Here is a 19976-nt window from a genome sequence, read left to right on the forward strand (position 1 = left end):
GCCATCCCTCCAGTCAAACTTAAGTTGTAAATGGCTTCCAAGGACAAGGTACCTCCAGGCCAGGGATCAGAGACCAGCTCTAGTTCCAGCATCAGTTCACAAGCAGCAATCATCTGCTTGCTCACTCAGTCTCTCTGCACTCCTTTGCTTCGTCTTTTTGTAAACTTAAGGGTTGGTTGTGTGTGCACCAATTGACCTCACCATTTGAGTTTCCAGTTCCCTGTCTAAAGTGCAATGATCAAGAAGCTGCACGTACTGCCAAAAGTGGAACGACTGACAGGGTGTATTAAAGAAACAGATTACTTGTGAAATATGCCATAAGGGAGTCTACCTAATTAGGAGCTTTCTATTAAATCCCGAGTAACAGACAATTATCCGATCTGAGTGGTCCAGATGATGAGATAGTAGGCACAACTAATTGTACAATACATTGTAAATCGCTTGGCCAGCCAGGGCACATCCACTGGCCTGCTTTCATTTATATTCTTCTCTTCCCACTTAAGTGGAAGAGAAAGATCATCAGAAATTATCTGCATTTCTGAAAGAGACCACAGTCAGAAGTATACCTGTACTTGCACAGACTCCTCTGCAAGGCTGTTGAAAACATCTGCAATTTAGGAGCATTGTTTGGCAAATTTGCTATTCCTTTCACACTCCAAGTAGGTATGAAAAAGAACTACTTGAATTTACTGTTTCTATGTAGCTTGACTTAAATATATCTTCTTTAAGGGAGGTACATACAAATAAAAAGATGTACCATGTTTATACATGTGTACTTTAGGTCCCCACTGAGCCAATGACTTCTCAGTTCTGAAAATGCATATCTAGAGTTGCTGATTTCAATACAGCCAGTCAAGCCTATATAAGTATGCAAGTATTTCCATCGCACTGCAGTTTTCCTTTTTAAGCTGCCACCCCTTGTCTCTTCAAAATACTATTATTTAATATTTCAATTGAAGAGTTTCAGACACAAGGGAATGCATATTAAGTAAATAAGCCTTGGTCAAGCTTAAAAGAAACAGGCTGCTAGAATAAATTTTTATGTAGGAAATCCATTCTTTATTCAATATTACTTGAAGGAAAAGGTCCAGTAGGTTTCATTAAAGATAACTTAGATTAGTGCAGTGTTCTCAAACTCCTTATTTGAATAAAATAAGGGTAGAGTTTGACCATTAAATTTCAGATATCTGATATTTCTTTTTTCAGGATGGTTTAAGAACTATTTGGATGTTTGGTCCCCTACTACTTAACTGCTTCTACTAAAATCAGTCCAATAACTATATTCATCATTAGTTCTCTATATAAAGAGTATTTCTTCTCTGATCATATTCTGCAGGCTGGGAAGGAAATGGGAAACAGTGTTAAGTACAGCCAAATGTAAAGGGACACAACTGAGATACTGATTCCTGCCCAAGAGATTCTCCTTGCTGGGTGTCCTGGATGCTCAGGATGTGGCATTTCAAACTGATTGTTGGAATTAAGTCCAGACAGGCAGATTCACCCAGGCTGTTAAAGTCATTAGCCAGGACCTCTCACAGGTGGTTTTGCCCTTCCTATCTGCAGTTTGAAAGGTACTGTATGAACACTCAAACTGCACACTGCAAATTTGGATCTCATGTCTTTTGGTGGAAACTCAGCTGTGGGGCAACAGGTAGGAAGTGGCAAACGTGAAAAAAAATTATGTTTTCTGCTTCTAGATCCACTTCTTCCTCCCTTTGGTTGCATCCCCAATTTCATTCCCCAGGAGGTCTGTTAGCCCAGGGCATCTGACTGGGACAACGTGATGAAGATGGAAAGTAGTAAGGGAATTGTGTGGGGCTGTGCTGCCTCCCTTAAGCCTTAGCAAGACTGTTGTGTCTCTGATTTTGACTTAACCCTTGGTACTTCCTGCAAGCCACACCTATACTTCCATTTTCCAGAAGCTTTCTCTAAGTTCCTCCTCTCCATGGTAGGTTCATACCCTCTAATCTGAAATTTGCTTTAATTTGTACCGTGCTGCATTAGACAGCATTAAAGACAATCAAAAAAGCCTTGTCTGTCTTTAATTCCTCTCATTCTTAAAAGGCACTAATGTAGTCTTGAAGACACAGTGGAGGAAATCCCACTCTGCTGTAACTGTGTTGAGTTTGGTGGAGCTATGCACAAGAAGCAATTCTGGCACAAGGTGAGCTTCTTCCCATATCAGCACGCACTTTGAGACTATAATGATTCAGGAAGCTGTTAATATGTGGTAAACAGAGCGCTGGCCCTTTGTGTGAATGGCCAGTATTCACTGAGTTACTGGCACAAAGGATAATAATGATCCTCATACAGTCATTTTAGAGAAAAGGAGGCCTCTGGCCACCCTGCTCCCCAGGAGAAGGTGAGCCTTGAGCAGAGCATGATAGAGCAAAGCAGTGAGTGACCCTGCTGACAGTGATCCTAGATGCAAAACAACAAGTCCAGGTTGGGATCAGGGCTGGGGACAGTGATCAGGGCCAAACACAGCCCAGTGATCCCCCAGAAAGGCAGCAGTTATGAGGCAGGTCCGAGGTCAAGACAGGAAGCAGAACTGCTGGGTTCGTGTCAGGGCCAGACCAGCGAAAGTCTGAGACTGGGTGCAGATGTAGCTGCTGCTCAGCTGCAGTGTAGCACAGGTGAGGGCGAGTGATAAAGCCTTAGCTTAAAAGCAGTTCCCGAGGGAAAGGATGGCAGGCCCTCGCTTCCAGCTCTCTTCATAATAGCTCTGGTCAGTGATGGAGCTGGCTTGGACTCAGCTAAATTTAAGATGGCCAACTAAACACCTGCAAGGGTGATGCACTCTGGACCCTGACAGTCTGCCCCTGAACTGCTGCCAGAAGCAACAACATTGCAGCACCTCAAACAGACAAGGGAAGGTAAGGGGGAGCATGGCTCCTTCCTGGTTTTGACTGGCCTGAATAGCTATGGTCACAGAGACAAATGTAAAAACCAGTGGCTGTGCTCCTTTGGTAGCCCCTTGTACATGGGAGCTCTCACCTCTGGTTTTAGGAGCAGGAAGAATGCACCTGAGTTAACAGAGATGCTCACTCACCTCTGGCACATGCCATGAGCCAGAGAGTCTCTTAAAGGGTGGAAGACTATGAACCTGCATGGTCAAGAATGAAGGAAACAGAGTAGAGCTGTGGAGATAGATGTGGGAACCACACGGTATAAAACAAAAACCAGAGCTGCCTTATCAAAGTTTGCATTACCTGAAGACTTACTGGAGCTGTGTCTCCACAAAATAACTGTGTGTATGTCATGGTTTGACCTTTAACTTTACAGGCTCCCCTCCTGTTGTTTTAACTCTACTCTACATGTAAAGATTACAGAAAGTACCTGATTTTTCTGACATAAAGTATATATCAGGACTAACTCCAACAGTGAAGGATCAGGGATAGGAAAAGGGCACTGGAATAACTCCACAAAGATCAGCAATAGGCATTAAATCTACTGTCTCTTTGCACTGTGGTCTGCTATGGAAATAATTTTAGGAAGCCAGCTGGATGGGACAGCACAGAAATAGCAGGATTCAGTGAGCTGCATGATAGTTTAGAGTTCACAGCAGACCTATGGCCCCCGAAACAATGAGATAATGTGGAAACAACCACGGAGTTTTTGACTGTAGCAGTAAAGTAATAGTGACACAATATCAGCACTGAGGGTTATTCTAAACTTGTACACTGGGAACTCAAACAAAAGGTTTTATGCACTGAGTAGATTTGTTCCTTGCATATGGGAACGGAAAGCTCACTGCTGCACATTGTCTTCTGAAAAAGGATACTGCGTGCTCCCCCAGTTGCACTGCAATAAGGCAAATGCAGATGGTAACAGCAGAAGTCCAGCACAAGGCATTTTCCTAGTGACTGTCTTTTCTGCATGGATCACAACACTGACCCATAGACACACTCCTGAGGCTTCAGAAGAAAAGAACTCTGCATGTTTTATCTCTGAGCTATCTAAATGCAACCTGGGCCACAGAATTTTCTTTTTTTTAATCTGTTTCTTTGAAAATGTCCTGAAAGAAGACAGATAAGTCCTTCCAAAGTATTTCTTTCTCTGTTCCCCTCCCCCCAATTACACCTGTTCAACTTCACAGGTAACAATTAACAATGAAGCAGAGAATAAACTTACCAGGCGTGTATGTTTCCATGTTGTCTGGAGGTTTGTCTGGAAGTTGCGTCAGTGCTAATAGGATGTGGCTATGATGATCGAGTGCACAATCTGCTTCTGCACTGGCTTAAGTAGTGAACAGCACTAGCAGCTATTTCCATCCTGGCTTGATCCTGCTTTAAGCAAACCACAAACTGAAGCTAATTAGCAAGACCTTCTGTTTTGGTGAGGGTAAAAAGGCAAAACTCCCATGACCTGAGAGGCCATGGCAATTCTCTGCTGGAACTTCAGCATCTTGCTTCATGCTCTATAATGCCCCAACAAGCAATGTAACAACAGGCATATTTTGTCCTAACTCCCCAGAAGGTAGTGGAGAGAGTGGATGAGAGGAAAAAAAAAGCTAATGCAAAACCAGGGCTCTACAATAGAGCCAGCTCTGTCCAAAAAAAATGTTATTCAAGGATTAGACTATCTTGGAGGTGGTTTCTGTGGGGAAGAGTGTCTTTATATCTGCAAAGCTTTACAGTGCTTACAAGTAGGAGGTAAGTGCAGAAACCTTTTTATAAGGCTCTATCTCAATTACTCAAGTTACCTTAACTGCCTGGATGCCGCACTGTCATTCCTGCATGAAATATTCAGGGGATTATCTTGTAATCAGCTGCCTAATCACACCAGGCAATGGATCCTGCTTAGCTTTCAACCTTACAATTTAAGCAATGTATTGGGAAGAAAAGTCATTGATGACTAATACCATCTGAGAAAGGACTTTTATTTGCTGCTAATAATCAGAGGGAAGTGTAATTAGTTTGAGTTCAGATCTGTTTCTTCTTTTAGCCTATTTATGACACTACAACAGTTTCTCTTGTGCAAGAGGGGGAAATGGAGTTATTCAATGACTGAATGAAGTACAGTGTTTTTGCTGGCTTGTGAATTAGGATCATACACTGTGTCATGACCGGCAAGAATAGCAGTTGTCTGTATCACAGAGAGATGTACTGATGCACTGAGGCTAATGTATCAAAGATACCGAGTTTATACAGGGAGCAGTGTGGCTGTTGCGTCCCAGACTTGGGCTGGGTGTCGTAAAACTTTCCCAGTTGAGAAATACATGTGCTGGTTTAAACTCTGAAGAAATTTTCACTGAGGAGTTGCCCTTTTACTGAAACTGCTATAGGCAGACCAAAGAGAATGAGATTAAATTAGATTGTGTTCATCTGTTTACTTTGGCTCAACTGAAGTGCCACACAAGAAATTTTATGTGTTATATGCCTGATTTTACTTAAAAAGGAGAGGGGTCAGGAGCCCTGACTCCATCTTTAACAGCTTTATACTGGTCAGTCAAACTCTTCTGCACCACATTTTACCCCTGACAAAAAGTGGAAAAGTAATAATAAGGTCTTTCTTTGTGCACTCATTACATTAAATGTTACAGGATACATTTTTAGGACTTTCTTTAGTGTACACATAGAAAAATGTCTCCAGATAGGAAAAGTTAAATCACCCCCCTCTTCTTATCTCTCCTGTGGAATGTCATTTCCTAATTTCTAAGTAATGTATCAATAGGTATCAAATACTTGTCCTTCTTACCCTGCTAGTATTTTATGTTTTTCTCAGAACTTCATTTAGAAACTGCCTCCAGTTACAAAGAAGAGAACAACCTGGATACCACAGTTTCTGGACTGACTACTCTAAAAACTGTTAGATCTCAGACATGAAAAAAAAATATTTTAAAAAACCTCATGTTCCCAATTGCTGTGTGTACGTTCTCTTGCAGAGGGGATGCTACTTCATACAGGCTTTTGTTTGTACACTAGCCCATGTAACTAACTTTTGAGGTCATGTCCCTGAAATTTTGTTTGGTTGCATAACCACCCCATCCATTTGAACTCAAGAACTGCTCTTTGCTTGATTGCTTTGCTCCAATGTCCACAGCTGCACAGATCTCAACGTAGTTCATGCTTACTTGGCACAGGGCAGTGGTGCAATCACATGGAGCTCCTGGTATTTTTTTTGCTAATAAAGTGGGATCAGAAAATACTCCAAGGGAAGCAACTGTTGAACTGCTTTTTGCCTTATTGTTTTATAACCAATTAATCTGCTCCCTAGATAGGCAGGAGACCTACTGCTTTGTATACACTTATCACTGTGAGAGAGGAATGAAAACTTGCTGGAAATAATGCTATTTTATATCCATATCATATGCTGCACCAATTAAATGCTAAACCAGAAAGGTACCCCCTCATTTTGGAATAATATAGGAATATAGAGCCAGGTCCTGATGGGATCCCTGTGGACAAAAAGCTCTGCCTGCATGGGTTCAAGTTACTAGCTCCTATAAGCCATAGGGTGGGTCCATTACAGGTGATACAGTCACCTCAGGTAATAAATAATATACACAGGAGGCAATATGAGGAGGAAGCAACATCCAGCTAGTTAAAATGGAGCTGGGTCTGCAGTCTATTTTTAAGGACACCTTCCAACAGACAAAATCATAGCCAGACATCACTGTGTTTCCAGAGGTATCTGGGTATGGTTTTAGTTGATAATGCAGAGCTGTGACAAATAATGCCAATATACCAGATTGTGTTTCACCTGCTGTAGAGAAGGGGTGCTTGTAAATCTGTAAAAGTTAGAAGAGAGATTAGATGCTTTTAATAATTAAGAAGTTATATAAGATTCCTCCCCAAATCCATTTAACATTCCTATAAATCTATCCTGTAGCATTCTCAACAATCCAGCCAGTCTTCTGAAGTGGTGAGATGCGTTGCGAATCATGGGTGGAAAGGAAAAGACTAAGGTATCTCAAAACCATCAAGAATCACAAGCAGTATGTACAAGTTGAAAGACAATGTTCCCCAAGCCTGGATTCTGCTGATGAGTGTTAATGGAGCAGGCTGATGTACAGCACTGTCTGATGTGTTGGGACACTGCTACTGTGTGTGTACACAGCTCTCTAAGCAGGTACTTGATTCCAGGCCTGATGTTGTTCTTCACTTCTGCCAGGAAAGAATGCTTCTGAAAATATCAAAGGTGCACTAAGTGAAACCAGGCTGTGCGAAAGGCAATTGAGACCTGCACGGAGGATGTCCAAGCCCATTGCCTACTGGCACCACCAGAGACTTAAACGAAAGACAGCTGTTTTGGGGCAAGCTGCCTGAAAAAGCTTGATTCTCACGTCAGCAGGTCAAGGCCAAAAAAATATGTACCTTCTCAGTCTATTAAGGGAGACATTATAATATTCCCTTCTTCTTGCTCTTCCCTGTCTTTCTGTTTCTGTGACATGATTTTCAAGGAAGAAGCTCATCCTGGCCTTGAGCACAACAGGGCCTTGTCTTTGCTGGGAATATATAGGCACTAGCCCAGCCTGAATAATAACATATAGACCACACAGAAGTCCACAGAACTCTATTCTGTAAGAAAACCAGTAAGTTCTCTTGCAATGTACTGTCCACCCACTTTAGTCCATATACTGGCATAGATGCCTGAAAGCAAAATTGCAACCAAGGAAGGTGGAGAAAAGCCATGTAGTATGAGACATTCTTGAACCGGTGTAAAGTCTTAATACAGTTCTGCTTATCCAATTAGACTGAGCTATGTCTGTTGTGGGTTTGATCCCCTAACCAAGCAGTTTTCTAATAAAATAATCTAGAGTTCCTTAGGAAAAATACTAATTGCTCTAGTCTGAAAGACAATATGTTTATTTCAGTCTGTTTCTCGACACCTAGATCCACAAGATTTTCCTTGCTAATTGAGGTAGATGTAGAAAGAGGCAGAGGTAGAAAGCAGGAATATTTGCCCTTCTGTTGGTCAGATCTGTCCATCCACTTTGTTGCTGGTGGAAAATACTAGCTGTGCGTGTCTGCTTTTCACAAGTTCAGAAAACTGTGCTCCATCTCTATCCTATGGATGCTCCTTTGTGTCCTCCCCATGCCGTTAAGCTATGCAATTATCTGATTAGAAGACCTGTCCGCAGCCATGAAGCTTTAGGCTGCAATCCTGTCAGCTTTCATGAGCTAAGAAAGGTCAGTCTGGGTGAGGGCACCAATGGAAACAAAGGGGCAGTCCAGTGATGGTAAGGGGAAGAGAAAGAGATTGCCTTTTACCATCTATCCAATGCTTTTCTCTGGTCCTCTTCGATGTTGCAGGCTACTGTTTCAGGAGTTGCTTATTTGCAGCTCCAGGTTAGCTGCCGTGAGACCCAAATCCAACTGTTAGGAAGCTTAGTATCCAGAGTCAACAGCAACAAAGAGCTAGTGCAAGGATGGAGGAAAACTGGTGGCAGAGATCTACTGCAGTAAGTGGGGCTGGTGCCAATTAAAATTTGGGTTCTCTCCCTGGGGTTATTGTGGTCCCACATCAGAAGTAAGAGAGATGCACAGAAGGCCTGCACTTCTTCTAGCACTGTCCAGGAACAGAGAATGTCTTGAATTAATAATAAGGGAAAATAGGGCTCACAATTCAATCTGTGTTGAATCCATAGCTGAATGGCAAAAGAGAAGAAGCAGGGATCTGCCTGGTTCCTCTCAAAAAGGAATACAGCTTGCCTTTTTAGTTGAAAGCACAGAGGGAGTTTGTGTTTGCTCCCAAAGGGAGCTATTCATGCAGATGGGGAGGTGTTTTGACCCATTTAATCATGTGACACTGGCATTCATGTGAGGAGCATTAGGTCTTCATCTCAGAACTTTCCTCTCTGTGGCCCAGGGGCAATGGTGACAATCTACTCTGAAAAGCTTTCCATTTCTACAGATGCCAACCTAAAAACTGCACAAGAACAACCTGATTTCCTGAATTTTTCTGCTAGGTTTCTAAGGAGCACTCTTACCCTTCAGGACTTCTATCCATGCTTTTCACTTCTTCAAGAACACTTCTGCTAGAGCTGGATAAACTATGATTTTTTTTCACCCATAACCTATTCCTAAGCCTTACTGATTACATCACAAACATATGAAAAGTCTGGGGTCACATTTTGTTACTTGTTTTTAATACACCTCCTATATCTGAATTATAAATATTATTTTAAAAGCTTAATTCAACAAGAAGTTTAAATATTTCTTGTCTTTCAAATATTCAAATATAATGAACAGGTTTTCCTCTTTCATGTTTTTTTGAGAAAATAGTACTTCTCAGTGAAACTGCTTGACTAGCACTACATTTCACCATGACCAACAGCCCTCTGGAAAATCTTTTTGTCTTCTATGGCCTGACCAGACCAAGTGGAATTTAAATCCTGCTAAGTTTATCCCTGGCAGCAGTAATTAAATTAAACTTGCCACTGACAATTCTGCATTTGAAAGAACTATAACTTTTGTAGCTAATACAATAGATGAAGTTCTGATACCTGGAAATAAGGGAGATTAGTGATGAGTTTTCTCTTCAAGTTGGTATGTGGAAGTGCTGAAGTAAATAGGTAAAAAGCTGTCCCTCAGCACATTCACAAGTACTGAGGACTTACAGAAGTTACACAACCTGTCCTCAGCACACAATTTCATTGCATGCAGCATCAGGAGGAACATGTATATGCATTTCAGAAAGGTATTTGTTGCCTGAGCCATAACCAGTATTGTTTGTGTACCAAGAACATCACTCTTACCATGAAGTCTTACTCCATAATTACTGTACTCCTTGACTGGAGGATAAAAAAAAAACAAAACCAAAAAACAAATCCTAAAAGCCCACAGTGTGTCACTAAGGTCTGAAGTGGGGAATGCAAGTGTAATGTCGCTGAAGGCAATGCTAAATGCTTTGGGATATGTCCTTTAAGTAGAAGCAACTGTTTCTGTTACTGTGTTGTAGTTTTGCTTTTTTTTTTGTTTGTTTTTTAATAATGTGGATTATTTTCCATGTTGAGGATGAAAGAGAACAATACAATCTACAAGATCTTATCTATAAACAACCCCAAGAATAATCAGAAAATGCTCTGTTGTGCTAGTAAGTTTTATTGTTTGCCATTTTGATACAATTAGTTAGTCAGGATTCTATTGGATAAAGCAGTCTACAGAAAGAAAATGAGGTTTTCATTGTAAAAATCCTTCCTCATAAAACTTGAGATTACACAACTAGGCTTCTTGGAAATATTCAGTCTGTACACTTCCGAGAATAGCATTCACACTGAGAGGCAGAAGGGATGTAATGCTGCACCACTGTGCCGTTGGGACACTGGAGGGGGATTGTGACTATGGTTGTTTGAGTGGCTGTACAGCAGCTGCAAAAGTCTTCCCATTTCCCTGTCTCAACAGAGTATCTGGTATTGCTTCTGCACTTGCCCTAAATGGAAAAAAGAGATACCAAGTTTGAACAGTGCCAGAACTCGGTGCAATCAGAATCTAGATTCTTCCCTTCAAAACATCCACGGACAATTTCGCCTGGAGTTCAGTGCTCTGCTGTAAAACACGAACTCAGAAACAGGTATCTGACTCCAGAGTGTGGGGGGCTGTCTTAGGAGCATAAGCATAGCAAAGGAGAGATGAAGAAACGGGTCACACAAAAAAAGCCTGTAATTTAAAAGTTCATTGGTGATGTCCAGGGCTATTGTGTTGGCTTCTAAGCACATATTGTTATAGTCTCAGCTATATGAGATCATGCATTCAGAAAGTGCTTTAGCCCAAATGTTGCAAGCCACACACCCATTCTTGTCCTGCTTGTTGCTATTTTTCCTTGTTCTACTTGTCTGGCCACTTTACTAATTTAGACCGAGTCGTCAATGCCTGCAGCTATAAGCTTTCATGATGTAAAAACAAATGGCCCAACATTAAACTCTGACAGAGTCCATTTCTTTCAATGGCTCTGTGTCCTTATTTCTGAGATTAACACAAAATAATTGCATAGCATTATCAGGGACAACTTCAGAAAAACTGTACTCAATACCAGCTTGTGCTGGTTCTGGCTGGGATAGAGTTAATTTTCTTCATACTAGCTAGTATGGGAATATGTTTTGGATTTGTGCTTGAAACAGTGTTGATAATACAGGGAAATTTTTGTTATTGCTGAGCAGTGCTTACACAGAGTCCAGGCCTTTTCTGCTTCTCACACCGCCCCGCCAGCGAGTAGGCTGGGGGTACACAAGAAGCTGGGAGGGGACACAGCTGGGACAGCTGTACCCAACTGACCAAAGGGATATTCCATACCATATGATGTCATGCTCAGCATATAAAGCTGGGGGAAGAAGGAGGAAGGGGAGGACATTCGGAGGGATGATGTTTGTCTTCCCAAGTAACCACTGCGCATGATGGAGCCCTGCTTTCCTGGAGATGGCTGGACACCTGCCTGTCCATGGGAAGTGAATTCTTTGTTTTGCTTTGCTTGTGTGCACAGCTTTTGCTTTACTTATTAAACTGTATTTATCTCAACCCACAAGTTTTCTTACTCTTCTGATTCTCTCCCCCATCCCACCAGGGGTTGGGGGGGGTTGGGAGAGGGCACTGAGCAAGCAGCTGAGTAGTGCTTAGTTGTCAGCTGGGGTTAAATTAGCATGACACAGCTATAGCAGGAGTATTTGCTTTACTCAATATATGGCCATATTCACAATACAAAACCTGTACTTTTGCAGTGGAAACTTCAATACATTTGACTTCATAGCTAAGGACCTGATTATCCTTGACTTTGCAGACAGGACAAGAGGTCAAGAATTTGTTTATTATTATTGTTGTTTTAATTTTTTTTAAATGAGAGGTAAGCAGTTTTGTTGTTGTTCTTCAAGCTTCCGCTGTTATTACGACTAGAGTAGCAAATGAAGACCCTTTACCAGGTAGCTATCTGAAAAGCATGGGCATATATGCCCTCAATCAAAAAAAAAAAAAAAAAAAAAAGAAAAAAAAAGGCATGGGCATGTATGGCCTCCCTGAAAGCCTGTGGGTCAGGATTAAAGGGAGGGCAGGGACCAGGGACATTATAGTGGGGGTCTGCTACAGGCCACCACACCAGGAAGAGCGAGTAGATGAGACCCTCTATTGGCAGATAGGCGCAGCCTTGCGTTCATGAGCCCTGGTCCTCATGGGGGATTTCAACCACCCTGATATCTGTTGGAGAGACAACATAGCAGGGCATAAGCAAGCCATGAGGTTCCTGGAGTGCGTTGATCATAACTTCCTTCTCCAAGTCACAGAGGAGCCAACAAGAAGAGGTGCTATGCTGGACATTGTTCTCACCAACAAGGAAGGGCCGGTGGGGAATGTGAAGCTCAAGGGCAGCCTGGGCTTCAGTGACCATGAAATGCTAGAGTTCAAGATCCTTAGGGCAGTGAGGAGGCTGCATAGCAAAATGACTGCCCTGGAAAAACAGCCATGCCCCTGTTTGAAATTGAAATTGCCCTATAAGGTGTAAGCAGTGATGGGCAGGAATGAAAACTTTTAATCAGATTATGGAAGAAACACACAAAGTATGCACAACACAACAGCTTAGTGCTCAGGCTAATAGAGGAGTCATAGAGTTTATACAGCACGGAAGTTTGCTCATATTGCTCAAGTTTAAAATACATTTAAAGTATCATGCACGTAAATACTTATTTACACTCTCATAAACCAACTTCAGAGCCTGAAGAGGGATATGTGGGCTTAACTGTAGACTCAGATCTGAAAATCAGGTTCACTAAGATGTAAAATTTTTTTTTTTTTTTATGTAGAAACTCCTAAAAAAGCCACTTAAGAGTCATTAATTTATGATGGAAGCAAAGGAGAGTGGTCCAAACAAAGCCTTTGTGTCTAACACGTGCCTTTTTTCATGCTGACTTGAATAGGGAAAATTCAGCATCACCAAATTACTTTAGGAAATAAGTGCCAGTGAGGTTTACACTGCTTGAGTGAAGCAATGAGGAGGACAGAAACTGGTGCTCCACCTACTGAAGTGAAGCTGTAGTGAATGTTTCCCTTATGGAAGAGAGAAAGGAGGCAAGCGCAGGATGTGGCAAGGGAGTTGCTTTTGTTATTTACCTCACAATGAGAAATAGGCACTTCCCTTTCAGACGCACATCCATTGATGCTCCTGTATTGCAGTCTGGTACTTACTGGTCGCTACCAAGTTTAAAAAAAAAAAAAAAAAAAAAAAGTGTTTGAGAGTGCTGACAATTGCTTTTTTTAAATTCCTTTCCCCTTATTATTGAGATTGCTGCTAGTGAGATGTCATTACTGGTAAGATTCCTAGCAAGAGAATTGGGTGTGTCTCTTTAGAGTAATCAGTGTAGAGCTGTGTGACTATATCACACTACAGCCCTAAAATTCCACTGGAGAGCAAGGTTTCTCTCGTGTTCCTTTTTCAGTTGACTGCTTTGTCTTAAAGTCAACTTGCCACCTAATGTTTGCCTTTTACCTGTTGGATTCTGAGTTAGATAACTCTCCTTTTAAAGATAGTTCAATGGTATATTGGTCAAGTAGGTCAACAGGAAAAAGTTTACACACATGCAAACCCCAATACCCTAATCAGAGAAACAGAGCACTCTTGACCTGGCTATTCCTGGGACTGTCACAGGACAGAGATCCCCTTGTCTCGGGATTATGACCTTCAAGATGAGTCAGTGGGAGCAGCTCACCAGATCACCTCACAGATTGAGGTGGGTCACTGCCTTCAGGACTGCGTGGGACTCCTTATGTGATGCTAAGGAAGAACATTTTAGGAATTCTACAAGACTTATGAGATTTTTATGGAAGGAACAAAAGGTGGGGGAAGGTTTGGTGAAGAACAAGCATGGGAAAATGGATGGATAAAGGCATAAAAGGCGCTGGTTGCATTTTTAAAAGCTGCTGGTCCGTACTTTCATCTGATCTTGCCCTACATTTGATCACTGCAGTCTGTCCTGTGTTATTAAACTCCATTTCTAACTACTTGCCCTGGGTGATGGACTCTGTTCTGTGTGGATGTGCGTGTATGGAGACGTAAGTGCCAGCAACTGGAATTGTAACACTGGTCATAGGGCCCATGAGTCTAGGTTAGCAGGGATGCAAGACCAGTTACCGGACAGAATGCCTAAGACTACTAAGGACCTTCATCCGGATCACCCAGAGGGGAGATCAGGATGAGAATGTGGGTGCTGTTTGTGTTTGCCAGAGTACTAAGTGTTTCTCTGTGTGTACATAAAGAATGTGTGCGTGCATGTTGCATACATGTGTCGTGTCTGTGCCTATTGGGACACATGCTTGGCCTCACTGTTGCCAGGACCTAGGGACATGGAGCTGTGGCAGCCTCACCTCTATTGGGCTCCTAGATTTGACAACTTCTAGGAGTCCTTGCACATGTGGTGGATTTTGCAGAAAACTAACATGGCAAAAAGAAAAACTAGGAAAAAAAATAGAAAACTAATTCTGTGAAAGTCTAACTTTGGGTCAATGGGAACTTTTCCACTGTTTTCAGTAAGTCATTAAATACTCTGATACTTGTTTTCCAATACTTATTGCTCCTAGTGTTAGGTAAATTCTCACTGTTTTTTTTTTCCCATCTAATGAGAAATCCTCACAAGAGGCAGTAGGCCTGGATTTGTTATGTGTGGAGGGTGCAAGCTCAGGGAATCTGCTCATCCCTCTTTGTGAAGTGAGGTTGTTTTGCTATGATCTGTTAACTGCGGTAGCTGACAGTGACTCTTCTCCACTTTCAAAGGGAACCTCACCATTGACACACTCAAATACAGACTAGTGCAGAATATTTTGTTCTGAACACTCTTGTCTGTTTTGGTTCATATCTAAAAACCTGTGAAGGAGCTAATAGGTTTTTTTTAAGTCAATATTTTATGCACTGCAAACAGCAGTTCTTTGTAGTGTTAGTATAGTGTTATGGCTCTGTCTAAAGACAGGCTTTTACTTTTACTCATTTTTAGCTAGCCAATGGAATTTCTGTATTTACTTTTTATGTACTATGCAACAGCATTTCAGAGAGTTGAAGGAATTCCACTGGGCAACTGCACAACTAAGTAGATACATAAACTGAAGAGAAATCTATCTATTTTTTGGCAACAAACATAGCTTTCAATACCTTTTCCAGGGGAATGTTAGTACCAAATTGGCTCTGGGCCTTGCTAAGGCTTTACATTTCATTAAAAAATAATTAAAAAAAAAAAAAAAGGCCTGAAAAGTGTTTCTGCTAACTGCCAGTTCTCTTTTCATGATTTCATCATTTCATTTGATAAAACTTGTCCACCTGGAAGGAATACACAATTGTGTCCGCACAACTGAAAAGCACAAACAAAATTATTGTCATCAGACTTAACACAGCTTCATCACCTTTTTGATCCTGATTTATTGACTTGTTGTCAAGTTATTTTATTTACCTTTTCTGTAGACTGTGCCTACTTTGCAAAGGCAAGTGCTTATAACTTGAAATATGCAATTGAGTTCAATGCGGGAAAAAAAGGCAAGAAGTGAAGATGCAACTTCTTTGTTAAGAAGGAAAATGTGGAACATCCTTTGCAAATAATGAAGTCCTTTGCTAGTACCACAAAAATCTAATGAGAAAATAACCCTGTTCACATATGTGCTGCTACGTACTTAAAACCTGGAACAATGCTTTCAGACACCCTAACAAACTCCATGTGCCAAGGCATAACATAGACAGGGAAACTGGCTTCTTAAACAACCTTTGCTCAGACACGTAGGACTCTAATGAACCAAAGGCATCACCCTGAACTGTGCTTTGAACTTGATAGAAGTTCTTTGGCCAATCCTTTATGCTATTGAGATGTCTGAAAGACAAACTCTCTCAAGACCTGGTAAGGCAATGTAACCTGTATCTAAGTCTCTGTGTCCCTGAGAAACTGAGCATTCTCTTATCTGACTTTTAAGAATAATTAAATTACACTGGTTTTATAGTAGCTTTGCCAAGCCTTGGTGTCCCCTGTAGCATGTGTAACAGACTGCATGCTGCTACTGAGTGCCCTGGAAAAAACATATAAATACAGAAGACAGAGAAAGAGAGTTTGGTACCTAGAAGTATCTGTCTGATTCAAAGCTATGTGTTAATCACTGTCCTTCAATTGAAAATCCATGGTTAGTTGTCCGGGTGCAGTATGTTAGCTTTTCCCTTATGAAAAGCCCTGAATAGAGACGTGACCAGGAATAGGACTGCACTATAATAGGGGACTTTTCAGTTTTGAGCTACATCCAAGCAAACATCAATGTGAATAAAGATCTGAAGGCCCGTACAACAAGGGTGGTTTTAGGCATGTGGTGTTTCCCTTAGATCAGTTTGCTTTAGCTGCTGCAAGGAGGTGTCACTTTTATATCACTGTAGCTGCTCAACAAATATATGTATTGACCTGTGTTCATTTGGAACTGGGTTCCTTCTCTCCTCAATTGCAGTGATAGGCATTCTCAATTAGTAGAGCCTGCTACATCACCCTGTCTTTTAAAGCTTAAAATCTGTTGTTGTTAATAAATAATTTTCAGTATTCCTTACTTGAAGCCTGGTAGATTAACGGTCTCTTAACTGAATTACCTGTTTGAGCCATTTGATGACAGTCTACCTCAATAGCTTTCTGACTTATATTTCTCAAACTGGAGCTCAGTGATTATACAGACAGGCAATGGCTGCAAACTTTCTAGGAGTTAACATCCCTCATCAGGGGTATTATTACAGTAGTTACTGTGCCAGTGTGATGATGGGCTGCTATGCTGGCCATCTTTTATTTATTAGCACATGTATAGAAAAAAAAAAAAAAGAGAGAGAGATAATGGAACACAGGCAAGATGTTGATATTCTGACCTTAAAAGAGAATATCAATCTTCTGTTGGTTTTTTTTTATTACTATTTTAAGTGAGCTACGGTATTATTAATGTTTTACTTACAAAGGGGAAAACTGATAGGTTGTCTGTTCACAAGAGCATCAGAGATTCATTTTACAAATGAGAACCCAACCCTGCAATACTTCCTAATGTAAGCAAACCCTTCCTACTCTCACAGCCTGACTGACATTTGGATTAGCTACACAATGATTCATGAAATCAAGAGTTGCAGGACCGACTCCTAACCTGCCAAATTTAAGATTCAGTCCAGCTGTTCAATAGGAATGCACCTTTGACAAATATTTCCCCTACCATTTTTTGGTTATTACATTATTGAAAACCAACCAAAATTACATTACTGCCACCAGGGTATTTTTTGCTAAATTAATTTTAAGTTCATTGATTATTTATTAAGTGGTTGCTTCACATGTTCAGTACCAGGTTATGTGACTTGTCAACCTGTGTGTACAATACTGTTCCTGTTATCTTTAGATGAACAATAAAATAAAACATTCATAATTAACATCTGCATAAAATGTGGGGAGTATCTATTTCTTTCTAAGCACTTGTGAATACTGTCAAAACATGCGTTTGAGTAGACAAAACAGGACAGCAGTAGCCCAATCAGAGAGTGGACTTTTTCAATGGTTTCTTTTAACCACATTGCTTAGCTCTGTTTCATTAAACTGCATGTTATGCAAAAAAAAATAGCTCCTTACCCAGTAGCTTACACTCTGCAATTTCCATGCAAGACTTTTGGCTTATTTACTTACATGTGTCACAGCAGGTAGTGCCAATCTTTGCAATTCTGCCCTAAAACAATAAAAAAATAAAACTTCTATTTTGGCACAATTAATAAGCATTTGTTCTGCTGAAAGAAGGCAAAGGGACATTTAAAACAGAGTATTAGGCAATAAAAATGTATTTCTATATTGTACAAAAATATAAATCTATATTAGCAATAATTTCTTTATCCTTTTTAAGGTTTTGAAGTTGTGATTGTATTTGTCAATAGCTAATTGGAAATAATTAACCATATTAGCAAGTTCAACTCCTGAAGAGACTGCTTTCACCTTATATTTGGAGCTTTCTAAAATAAAGATATTAAATATAAATAAATTTTTGAGAAACAGAATGATAAAACCAATAGCATTCAAGTCTTATGTCTGTTTAAGAAAGGAACTTTACCAGTCCCTCTTGATTTTTTTAGCAATATAGATGAAACCATGCGTATTCCACAACAGCTGAAAATGTATAGGCAAATCATAATAAAATATCACATCTGTCAAATAAGCTTTAACAGCCAAAAAAATTATTTTTCTTGTTTCATTACTACCACATGGAAAATAATTCTCAAATATATATATATATATAGGGTGGAAAACCACTGAAAACCCATAGTGAAACCCATAGAAAAATGGAGAAATATTTATACTGCAGGGTGATGTCTTTATTGCACTAAACACCTGAATTTACATGCAAAAGTTTGAAAGCTTTTTAAGTTAAAACCCCTAAACTTTTCATCTGCAATGAGATGAAAAGCACTAATATTATAGCTGAAACATCTCTTTCTTTGGATGGGAAGAGAATAAGTGCTGTTTGGGAAGTTCCAGTTAAAAAGTAAACTATTTGTCACTGATTTTCAATGAAGACCTTTAGAACATGATAATAACCCCAAGCCTGTAACATAATCCAGGATTTTTCTAAATCTTTGTTTGTATAACAAAGCTGTGTGTGCTCCAGTGATTTCACAAAGTGAGAAATGCACTGCAGAAGCTTTATTCTTCCTTGCAATATGCATATCAAATCCTCCATTTGCTTGATGTGTTTGTAGAGAGAGGTTTGGCCACAAGATTTATTAAAGGTTTCCTGCTTCCTCTCATGCCCAAGAAAATGGGAACAGGTGGATATAAACACCTGTGTCATCCTAGATGAGCAAAAGCAGGACCCCACGTGCTACACCCCAACCTGCTCTCTGTTCCTGGGTGTGTGGCTAACCTCAAATCACAGGAAAGATGGGTGAACATGTCGAGTGGGGTTTTTATTATGGCATTATACCAAAAAACTGCAAATGTGAAAGTTTCAGCTCTTCTACAGCACTGTGAAAATTTATTTCCCTAAACTCATATGAGGGTAGAGAAAAAATGTCTTAGCATTTCATATGCATATTAAAAAAAAAAAAAGGGGGTTTTGCTCTGGATACCAGACTGAAAACATTGTTAGAACAACCATTTTCTTATGTTTGCCGCTTCATATGGAAGAGAATTTCTGCAAGCTCAGCATCTCCCCTGCAGTATAGTCCCACATAAAACCAGTAGGTATTTCAAAATAAAGAAAACTTAACATTTTTCTGAATTTCAAAGAAAGTTCAAATTCAGTTTAGCTAAGGTGCTGGGAGAGGGCTGGGGTTTCCCACCCTCATACATGTAAGGTACCTATATACAGAACCATAAACATGACAGATTCTGTTAGGAAACCTGAAATAGGACCCATTTCATTACTTACTCCTTCAGCCAAACATCGTCTGGAATCAAACGGAGGACAGCCAGTGATTCTCCTTTCCCAGATAAATTCCCCTTTCTCGTTTACTTTACAGGCATGACTATCACAGCCATCCTGAAGTGATTCATTCGGCTGTAAAAATTTAAGGCCTGTTAGCTTTACACAGAAACAACATGGGACAGTAACTTTTCAGGATACTGTACAATCTGTCTATTCCTTTACTGATATTTCAATTAATGTACCATGGTGCGAATTTTATAAAAGATGGAAATCTTTAGTTAACAAAACAGTTTATCAACAAAGTAATAATCTTCTATTTACTTCCATAGCCATATTGATTACAGCTCAGTCAAGACTGCCAAAACCTGACCTTTTTCAGCTCTTAATAGGGAAGAAATTTCCATTAACTTAAAAGGGAAACTTGTCTAAGTGAGAAACTTGGGAGTTTGGCCTATGACTTGTCTTTTAAAGACACATATGCATGAATATTTAATTTCTGTCTGGGTTGCAAGCTTCTTTAAAAAAAAGACATAAAACCACACCCACATCCCCACATGGAATAATTTAGGTTGGAAAAGACCTTTAACACCCTTGAGTCCAACCGTTAATCTAACACTACCACGTCCACCACTACGCCATGTCCCTAAGCACCACATCTATGCA

General features: G+C 40.4%; 1 protein-coding gene across 1 annotated transcript in view; it reads right to left on the bottom strand.

Annotated features, from left to right (window-relative positions):
- Positions 1 to 10093: 10093 nt before the first annotated feature.
- VWF (von Willebrand factor) overlaps positions 10094 to 19976 on the bottom strand; it is a 98244-nt gene continuing 88361 nt past the window's right edge. The window contains 5 exon segments of the mRNA XM_010076140.1: positions 10094 to 10377; positions 13038 to 13118; positions 15302 to 15305; positions 17566 to 17624; positions 19317 to 19445. Coding sequence (XP_010074442.1) covers positions 10189 to 10377; positions 13038 to 13118; positions 15302 to 15305; positions 17566 to 17624; positions 19317 to 19445 — 462 coding nt within the window. The 3' untranslated portion in view covers positions 10094 to 10188.

This window comes from Pterocles gutturalis, unplaced genomic scaffold (assembly GCF_000699245.1).
Source record: "Pterocles gutturalis isolate BGI_N339 unplaced genomic scaffold, ASM69924v1 scaffold12838, whole genome shotgun sequence".
Classification (NCBI taxonomy): Eukaryota; Metazoa; Chordata; class Aves; order Pterocliformes; family Pteroclidae; genus Pterocles; species Pterocles gutturalis.